The sequence below is a fragment of the Brassica napus genome, chromosome A7 (genome assembly GCF_020379485.1).
Source record: "Brassica napus cultivar Da-Ae chromosome A7, Da-Ae, whole genome shotgun sequence".
Classification (NCBI taxonomy): domain Eukaryota; kingdom Viridiplantae; phylum Streptophyta; class Magnoliopsida; order Brassicales; family Brassicaceae; genus Brassica; species Brassica napus.
Window position 1 is genome coordinate 17275526 of NC_063440.1, and position 9695 is coordinate 17285220.

The following is a 9695-nucleotide window of genomic DNA, read 5'->3' on the forward strand; positions in this document are numbered from 1 at the left end:
TAGTATATATAAAAAATTTTGTTACTGTTAACTGCGATATGGAACGAGACAGAACGGTTGTAAACATTCGAAGCCTATATCACAAACCAAAACAATTCTACGGTTGACAATTTTATTTACACAATGTTGAAAATTTTATTTATTTTTCAATTTTTGTTGTTATAAAAACTGATAAATCGTTAGTAAACTACTCATATGGTTTTTTAGTTCAAAGTCTCCGAAACAAATATGGATTTTCTGCACCATAGAAATAAATATTTGTATTGACCAAAAAACGAAATAAATATTTGAAAAAAATGAGAAAATGAAGTGGCTATCTTATCTTCCCAGATTATCAGAGGAAAAATGACATAATGTGTTAAGATGGCTCTTCTTATTAGTTCCGTCGTTCGACCGATGTAACTAGCTGACGTGTACAAACAGGTCACTCCTGTCTGAAAATGAAAAACACGGCCACGAATGATCTCTTCGCTTCTCAACCATCCCTTCACTTCCCCTGCCTCTCCTCCTCCTCCTCCTCCTCCCTTCCTCGCCGCCATGGCCTTCATCTCCCGATTAACCTCACTAGAAAGAACAATTCTCTCTCCATCGTTGCTCTCTCTGATTCCGACCTTCCTTCCTCAACCGCCTTCTCCCGCCGCGCTATTCTCCTCGCGCCGCCACTCCTCTCCGCCGCTGCTTCCCTGTTTCTAAAGCCGTCTGTCTCTTTAGCCTCAGAAGAGACCTCTTCCGCCACTGTGACCTCTCCTGCGGAACCAGCAACTCCTCCTCCTCCTCCACCGCCGCAGTCTACGTCAGTGAACAAGGAAGAGACTATAACGTCAAGAATCTATGACGCGACAGCTATCGGTGAGCCGATGGCTATGGGGAAAGACAAGAAGAAGGTGTGGGAGAAGCTGATGAACGCAAGGGTCGTCTACCTCGGGGAAGCTGAGCAGGTTCCTACCAAAGACGATAAGGAACTCGAACTCGAAATCGTTAGAAACTTGAGGAAGAGATGCCTCGATAGCGAGCGTCAAATCTCTGTGGCGTTGGAAGCGTTCCCTCTTGATTTGCAGGAACAGCTCAACCAGTACATGGATAAGAGGTTGAGATTTGCAGCTCAAGTTTCTTGAATATTTGTTTAGTGTTTTTTTTTATGTGCTGAAAGGAATCAACTTTTTTGATGGCAGGATTGACGGAGAGACGTTGAAGTCTTATGTAACAGATTGGCCAGCTCAACTTTGGCAAGAATATGAACCCCTTTTAACTTATTGTCGTGATAACGCTGTTAGACTCATCGCTTGTGGCACTCCTCTCAAGGTAGAGTCTTCAAAAAAGTCTTATGTTTGATTTAGGGTGGAGTTAACTCTTTGGTTTGGTTTAGCTGATCACTCTAGTCAGGGCAGCACAGCCGGTGAAACATTCGCTTTGACCAACCCCCAAATTTCAAAGAGATATCATACTGCATAAGCCTCAAATTGTCAAAAAAAAAAAAAAAAAAAAATTAGTAAGATTAATCAAAAGTTGTTTATGGCTCTTGAACCTTTTGATCATGCTGCTTGATTTCATTTTTGTTACATGCTTCTTTACTGGTTTTTAGATGTAATGCAATGCTCTTTTCGATTAGTGTTAAGTGGCATGAGTCTGGTTTTGACCATTACAACTAAGTATGCACATATTCAAGCTGTAAAGACGATAATCCTTATCATAGATATTGCATTTGGATTCTGATGAGAGCTGACAGCATTGTACTTAATATGATGTAGGTTTTAAGAACTGTCCAAGCAGAGGGTATCCGCGGTCTTTCAAAGTCTGAGCGCAAACTCTACACTCCCCCTGCTGGCTCCGGGTTCATCTCAGGCTTCTCTTCGTTTTCACGTAGATCTACATTCGACATGAGCCTCCCTACACAGATCGTTCCCTTTGGACCAAGCTCTTATCTGTCTGCACAAGCAAGAGTTGTGGAAGACCACACAATGTCACAAGTTATTCTACAAGCAGTAGCAGATGGAGGTGGGACTGGTCTGCTGTTAGTTGTGACAGGAGCAAGTCATGTTGAGTATGGTTCAAGAGGAACAGGTTTGCCAGCAAGGATCTCGAGGAAGTTCCCAAAGAAAAACCAAGTTGTTGTGTTGCTTGACCCTGAAAGACAGTACCTGCGAAGAGAGGGAGAAACTCCAGTTGCTGATTTCTTGTGGTATTCTGCAGCTAGACCTTGTAGTAGAAACTGCTTTGACCGAGCAGAGATTGCTCGAGTGATGAATGCAGCTGGCAGAAGAAGAGATGCTCTTCCACAGGTGAGTTTTCACTAAGCAGTTCACTTCTGTTCTCATTTGAGCTAAACTTTGATGTAATGTTTTGTCATGCTTACAGGATATTCAAAATGGATTGGATCTTGGTTTGGTGTCACCTGAGGTTCTGCAGAACTTGTTTGATTTGGAGCAGTATCCTCTCATCTCTGAGCTTGCTCAGCGGTTCCAGGGTTTCAGAGAAAGGTTGTTGGCAGACCCCAAGTTTCTTAACAGGTTAGCTATTGAAGAGTCCATATCAATAACAACCACACTTCTAGCACAATACGAGAAGCGAAAAGAGAACTTCTTTGAAGAGCTAGATTATGTTATAACCGATACAGTGAGAGGATCAGTTGTTGATTTCTTCACGGTTTGGCTTCCTGCACCTACTTTGTCTTTTCTTTCCTATGCTGATGAGACCGCTGGACCAGACAGCATAGACGCCTTGAGAGGCCTCCTAGGATCCATACCTGACAATGCATTTCAGAAAAGTCTTGCTGGAAGAGAGTGGAACTTGAATCTTAGAGTCGCTGCTGTTATTGTTGGTGGCTTGAAGCTTGCAGGTGTTGGAGTTGTTTCCAGTTTTGCAGCTGTGGGAGCTTCAAATGCGTTGAATGGTGTTCGAAAAGTGATTAAACCAGAGTTGGTTGTTGCTCAGAAACCTAAGAGATCTCCTCTTCTGAAGACAGCAATGGTGTATGGAGGTTTCTTGGGAACTTCTGCAAACCTTCGTTACCAGGTATGAATGATGTTTCCATGCTGCATGACAGTGATGTTCTTTGTATTCAATTTATGCCTCTTAACATCAAAGTGTCTTTAAAATGCAGATAATAGCTGGATTAATAGAGCATCGTATATCTGATGAGCTTTCTTCGCAACCTTTACTAGTGAATACAATTTCATTTGTTGTCAGGACACTTAACTCATATTTTGGAACACAGGTCAGAGTTACATGTCTGTAATTTGGTTTCTTCTTTGTTATCTTAATTCTAACTTTTCATTAAAAATGTTTGCAGCAATGGATTGATCTTGCTCGTTCTACGGGTCTGCAATCTCAGAAAAGCACACCAGCCTCTAAGGATGTTCCTGAGGCTTTGGAAGAAACTACGGTGGAGTGCAATGCTACTGAAGAGGAGAATGTTGACAAGCTTGATAACCAATGATACCGGTGAGGCTATCTCACTAGCTATCAATGTATAGTTGTTTTATCCAAAAGCTTTAGATGGTTGAAATGAGCATAGTTTCACAGTTTTTACCTTTGATGTTTGTACTTGTGCTTCGTGGAGATCAATATAGTATTTTTTTGTATTTAAATAATCATATTTGTCTAGGATGATGGGACACTGTAAGAGTTTCTTGGGCAGTGTAGGAGATGATATAGCATCTCCAAGAATTCATACATAGTCTAACTTACTCTTACAGTCTTACCTGAAAAATGCTGTGAGTTCGAAATCAAATTTTGCTACCTATCTATATTATTAAAACTCAAGTACAAATTGAGTGTTTGAAAACTTGAATAGGACTATTAAAAAAATTTGAAGTGTTTGAAAATATGGATTATAGTCTTTAAAAAAAAGTTAATTTTGTTTGGAAACAAAAACAGTAGTATTAAGAAAAAAAATAATGGGTTTATGTTATTAAGAAAAATTGAAAGTCAATCATATTATAAGAAACTATCTATCTGGACCAGTTTTAAAATATACGAAAATGGATCAATCTAATTAACTAAAACTTTTTTTTCTAAACTAACCATAAATTTTTTTTTTAAACTTTATATACATATTTCAAATCAAAATAATGATTCAAAGTTGATTTATATCAAAAATTGATTAAAAAATATACATATATTCAAAAATAGATTTTTTTACTAAACTATTTTTCAATAACCATTGTAAAAAAATGTTGTCAATATATATAAGAAAAATACAATACAAAGCCCAATTTGAAATACCAACTCAAATTATGGTTTTTACATTTCATATTAAGTTTTAAAAATATATTATATATAATTATTTATATGATGGTACGCATAAAATACTATTAATTATATGATTACTTATATGATGGTACGTATAAAATACGAATAATTATATGATGACAATATACGATATTAATAATGACTAGGGATGGGCTTTCGGGTACCCATACGGGTTTGGTTCTGATCGGTTTGCGTTTCGGGTTTTCAGGGTCAAAGATTTCAGCCCTATTAGGATGTTTCTAAATTTTGGTTTGAGTTTGATTTGGATCTTTGCGGGTTTGGTTCGAGTTTGGATAACCCATTTAAATTATTTTTAAAGTTTTAAATCATTATATATTTTAAATTTCTCAAAATCTATAAATAAAATAATATATTACCTATAAATTTGAATAACATATGTCAGAATACCTAAGCTTAACATATCAATTGGCTTGATTTAAAATTTCGGATAGGAAATCTGTGGTCCGGTTTTGTGTCCTGGGAATCTGATTGAACCTGGAAATAGCAGATTGCTTAGTTATTTTGTTTCTATATTTAAGGAATTAGTTTATTTTTGGGTTTACAATATAGGGTTGAGAATAAAACTCTGATTTCATAACCAGAGAAAGTAACAACACCAATTTTGAAAAGTTGCAAAATTTGTTTTCTAGTTGATATATTTCAAAAGAAAATGTGAAAACTGTTCTTGACAAATTATCATCATAAGGAGAGGATTATCAAGGGCTCTAAAGCAAAGAGCCTTTCATAATCTTTTGCAACCTTCTTCTTCTTCTTCTTCTTCTTCTTCTTCTTCTTTCTTGAGTTTATTCAAATATAGAATCAATGCCAAAGAACAAGAAAACAGAATGGCAAGTAGGAGATCCTCCCATAAGCGTAGTAGGCGACCAATTCTGTAATCCATACCCAATGGAACTAATGGTGAAGAGGAAAGTTATAAACTTCTCAAAAGATCATTACCAAGTGGTTGATCCTAGTGGGAATATCCTCCTGCAAATTGATGGACAAGCTTGGGGGTTTAACCGTAAAAGGGTTATGCGTGATCCTGCTGGTTTCATAGTCCTCACAATGCGCCAAAAGGTTTACAAAAACATTCAATCTTTGAAGCCTCCACTGAGATTGTGTTATCTTGAGATTGTGTATGTATGTGTACAGGGGATTAGGTTGAAGAGGAAATGGGAAGTGCATGGAGGAGAGAGCAAAGATAAAGAAGACTTGCTGTTCACGGTACAGCAATCTTCAGCCATGTCGTTGAAAACATCAGTGGATGTTTTCTTGGCTGAGAATAGTAACATCAAGAAGAGCAGTGCTTGTGATTTTCATGCTTCAGGTGGATACTCAAATATCTCATTCAAAGTTTTCAAATCTGATGCTCTCATCGCCGGGGTAGGGGTAAAAAAGACTAAGACACATCTCTTAATTAATCTCTCTTTTGTTAGAAGACATTGGTGAAAATTTGAAATCTTTTTGTTGTTATGGGGATGCTTGCAGGTTACGCATAAGTTTACATGGGGAAGTTACTGCAAAGGGAAATACAACTTTAGTGTTAGTGTAAATCCAGAAGTGGATTATGCTTTTATCATTGCTTTGCTTGTTATGGTCGATGACATTGAGAATTTGTGTTAAAGAGTATCTGCTTACTATATTATATTGTCTGAACGAACACTTATTATTATATGTAAATAAATAGAAGCAAATCTCCATAGAAGTAATGAGAAGCAGAGCAAATGTAGTCTTTTGATATCAAACAAACCAATTTTGAACAAACCTCTTAAGAAACTCATAACCAGACACAATAAAATCAACCAAGAGTGGAACATGAAGTGACATGAACACAAATGAAGATACACACCAGAAACGATTAATAAGCAAAGCTCCCGGATGGATAGAGAGGGTATGTTTAGGTAAGATCATCCTCCTCAAGCTCCTTTGCCTTCAGCTTCTCCTTCACCCTCAACAACATAGTTGTCTTCCATGAATCCTGCCAACAATACCAATTCCATGATAAAGATCAGACAAGGTTAAAAAGAAAGACATTCTTATTCAAACTTTGTTGGTATGCAATGGGCCCATACCAGAGGAGTCATGCTATCAAATTCCTTGACAACGTCTGTGAACTTTGCGATGTCTTCTTCATCGATGGCACCAGCAAGGTCCTATCCGGGGGAATTAAAAACACTTAAGTTAGCATACATTACGCTAAGCTACACTCTCATAATCACTACAAAACTCAGTTTTTAAGCCTTACCGATAAGAACTTGCATTCTCGTGTTCCTGTAAAAGTTGGATCCAGATCCTGCAGAGAAGTAGAAGTTATAAATCCTGTCATAGTTCCTGAAAGGACAACACACGAATGCTGATGTTAACGAACCTGATATTTCTCCAGAGCATTGGTGATGGATACAACATCAGCTTTGCAAAGGTGGCACATGCCGGCATTGAGAAGATGGCCCTTAACTCCATACTTAAGCAAGTTATTCCCCAGGGAATGGCGTGCTATATCTTCATAAATCTTGATTGCCTTCTCATACCTGTCAAAAATACACCAAGCCCTTATCAATCCATCCATCCATCCAAAGAAAATTAAATAAAAAGCCATCATTGCTGCCCGTGCATAGTGAACAACATCATGAATACAAACAATGTACGGATTCAACTGAGTACTGTAAGCATGTCAATACCAAAGGACGAGAAAGCAGAAACTCAGGGAAGGTTCATATAAATCTTACTGCTCCAACTGGGAAGCATATTGCGCCACCTTTAGATTGCACTGGTTTGCAGAAGTCGTCACTTCTTCATTCTGAAAAAACTCAGCTGCCTTTTCATAGTAAGCAATAGCCTGATCGATTTTCTGGTCAGCTTCATAATACTCAGCAATTTCCTGTAAACCATAATGTACCCATCAGTACAAAACCAATTACAGAAAACAATCTTACTTAAGTGTACGGAAAACATTTTTACTGGATCCAATATACATAAAAGTAAAAAAAAAAAAAAAAGGAGCAATGAAGAGAGTATTTAAAGAGTGTAATATTTTATTTTGCTCAAAGGAGACTAAATGGTACCTTGTAGTATCTCGCAGCCATGTTAAGCCTCCCTATCTCGCAGAATATATTCACTGCTCGCTCTAAACAAGATGCAGCCTCTGCATACAAGATCATGGCTATGTTAAGACAACGATACACATGCATAGCGAAAAGGAAACACACAAAAGAAAGTTGATAACCACTCCCATATCACAGACATGTCAATTAACAAAATAACGTCTTTAGGATATAAATATTCTAGTGATCTCTCTACATACCATTAGTGTCAACTTTCTTGTAGCATTTAGCAGCTTCAGCATAGGCATTAGCAGCATCATGTTTGCTGTCCGACTGCAAATAGACAGAAATGCTATCATATACATTACTACATAATAGTTCAACACATTCATCATGCTCTTAGGACAAAAGCACTTACCTTTAAGTGACAATCAGCAAGTTTAAGATAAGCCTTTCCAGCTTGATCCCCTGAAACAATCATATACTGAACACATCAACACAAGATAAAACCTTTTTAATATCAATCAAACAGGTCTAGCTACTAGACCCAATGAGCAACTCTAATGGATCAAAATAACGTAATATCAAATCATATCTTTTTCTGAGAAAAACCCAGAAAGAAAAAGGAAAACTTTACATGATTTGGCGAGTTTATAGGAATTAGCAGCTTTCTCGAGGAGATCGGCAGCGTCTTCGTACTTAGATCCGAAGATTCCCCATCCGTTGAGCTTCTTCTCTGCCTTCTTCTCGAATTCCTCCGCTCTCACCAGATGATCACCCATGCCCCCAACTCTCAATTGAAATGAACTCTGATGGTTTTGCTTTCGATTCTTCTTCGAATGTTTCGTCTTCGATTGAATTTGCTTCCAAGAATTTTCGCAGAAATGATATAGGTGGGCCTAATATGGGCTTTAGTTTTTAAAAGCCCAACTTAGTTACACGCGTTACTATAACAGTGAGTTTGTTTACCGTTTTACTCCCATTTTTAACATTTGCTCTCATGTAAAAGTTAAGAAGGAAAGTAATTCGATTCTGCAAATTTCCCGAAGCCATTATATAAAATCAGTAATCTATTATGTATCTCTCCAAGGGTGATATTATTTTTTTTTTAATCTAGAAGAACTTAGAGACATAATATCATAAATTTTGAGTTATTCGGAAGTATATTTATAGAATTTTAAACTAATTATTTTAAAAAGAAGTTGTAAGCTGATTAGTTAAAAACCCAAAATTAGCTGTGATAATACTACAAAAGCTAATCAGATATTTTCTTCAGTTCTCTGTTATGTGTATATATGCTATCTGGAAAAATAATTTTTTTTCCAAAAAAGAGTGACATTGTTTGATATAAGCTCAAAGCTGCCCTGTGACCTAATTCTCTAATATAATTTTTTGGTCACTTGGAAGAAGAGAGTGGCACAGATGGAATGGGTATCGTCTGTAAGGATATGTTTACAATGTTTATTTCTTTTGTAAAAATGTAAAAATATTATTACTAATTTTTAAAGTTTTTGACAGAAGAACAAATGAAAAAAGAAGTAGAGGAAAGAAAAATAAAATCTAAACATAAATTCGATCTAGTCTAAGCTGGAACAGACATAACAGGCATAAACCAATATCAAGAGACCTCAACTAATCTGCATTCACCACTTGCCGCAAAACCGCAAAAAAAGAGTCAGAATTACAACGAGAATGAGAACCCGATAATTATGGCATCTATGATGATATGCTCTTAAAGAGCGGAAGACTTCCTGAGTATCCGCCAACACGAACAAAAAGTCACCAAGGAGCCAAGCACCAAGAGGCCAAGCACCCGCATGCTCGACCAAGCATTTATTCGGACGTGAACCCACCAAGGAGCCACACATAAAAGACCTATACAAAACAGACTGAAAGCATCAAAAACTCCACAATAAGCACTCCAGGTCCATTTCACATACCAAAATAACACATCCACTTGAAAGCAGAATGTCTAGAGACTGAGTTCAGTGTTGGGATGATGAGTTCAAACCAAAGAAGCATGAGCTCCACCTAAACCAACGACCACTTGGAGAGGAGGAGAGCATCGAACATGGACAGACCCTGAGAACCAAGGCGCTGACCGGCTTGCAAAAAAAGAACGAAGCAAAAAACATGACGATGAAGGCAGCTGAAGAAGGACCACCGTAGACATCTAGAGGGAGCACCGAGGCTAGAAGAGGACACGAAGGAAGTGCCACAAACTAGGATATAGCCGAAAGCCATAGACGACTCCGACTCAAAAGCCAAGCCGCATACGCACACGCGCCAACACGAAAGACCGCTGGAGCCGACGAAACCGGGAGTTTCACAAACTCGCCATTAAGGAGAGACCTCGCCGCACCTTCTGCACGATGGACAGCGAGAAACCCGATCGACGAGATG

General features: G+C 37.8%; 3 protein-coding genes across 4 annotated transcripts; 2 read left to right on the top strand and 1 right to left on the bottom strand.

Moving 5' to 3' along the window:
* The first annotated feature begins 310 nt into the window (after positions 1–310).
* Positions 311–3603, top strand: LOC125576606 (protein RETICULATA-RELATED 6, chloroplastic). The gene is made up of 6 exons (XM_048737030.1): positions 311–1087; positions 1173–1302; positions 1749–2279; positions 2356–3012; positions 3101–3214; positions 3290–3603. The coding sequence occupies exons 1-6, from the start codon at positions 441–443 to the stop codon at positions 3434–3436; spliced, it is 2226 nt and encodes a 741-aa protein (XP_048592987.1). The 5' UTR covers positions 311–440; the 3' UTR covers positions 3437–3603.
* Positions 3604–4699: 1096 nt separating this feature from the next.
* On the top strand, positions 4700–6035 carry LOC106352911 (protein LURP-one-related 14-like). 2 transcript variants are annotated; one of them, XM_013792564.3, is made up of 3 exons: positions 4700–5328; positions 5404–5634; positions 5740–6035. In XM_013792564.3, the coding sequence occupies exons 1-3, from the start codon at positions 5074–5076 to the stop codon at positions 5872–5874; spliced, it is 621 nt and encodes a 206-aa protein (XP_013648018.1). In that variant the 5' UTR covers positions 4700–5073; the 3' UTR covers positions 5875–6035. The 2 variants fall into 2 exon arrangements, with proteins under 2 accessions (XP_013648018.1, XP_022544645.1); XM_022688924.2 differs by having other exon boundaries at positions 4701–5328; positions 5404–5640.
* On the bottom strand, positions 5932–8187 carry LOC106352910 (alpha-soluble NSF attachment protein 2). The gene is made up of 9 exons (XM_013792563.3): positions 7930–8187; positions 7711–7760; positions 7553–7625; positions 7314–7393; positions 6978–7129; positions 6620–6779; positions 6497–6544; positions 6324–6404; positions 5932–6229 (listed from the first exon to the last, which is right to left on the bottom strand). Exons 1-9 carry the CDS (start codon positions 8072–8074, stop codon positions 6149–6151), a joined length of 870 nt encoding a protein of 289 aa, XP_013648017.2. The 5' UTR covers positions 8075–8187; the 3' UTR covers positions 5932–6148.
* Positions 8188–9695: the final 1508 nt, after the last annotated feature.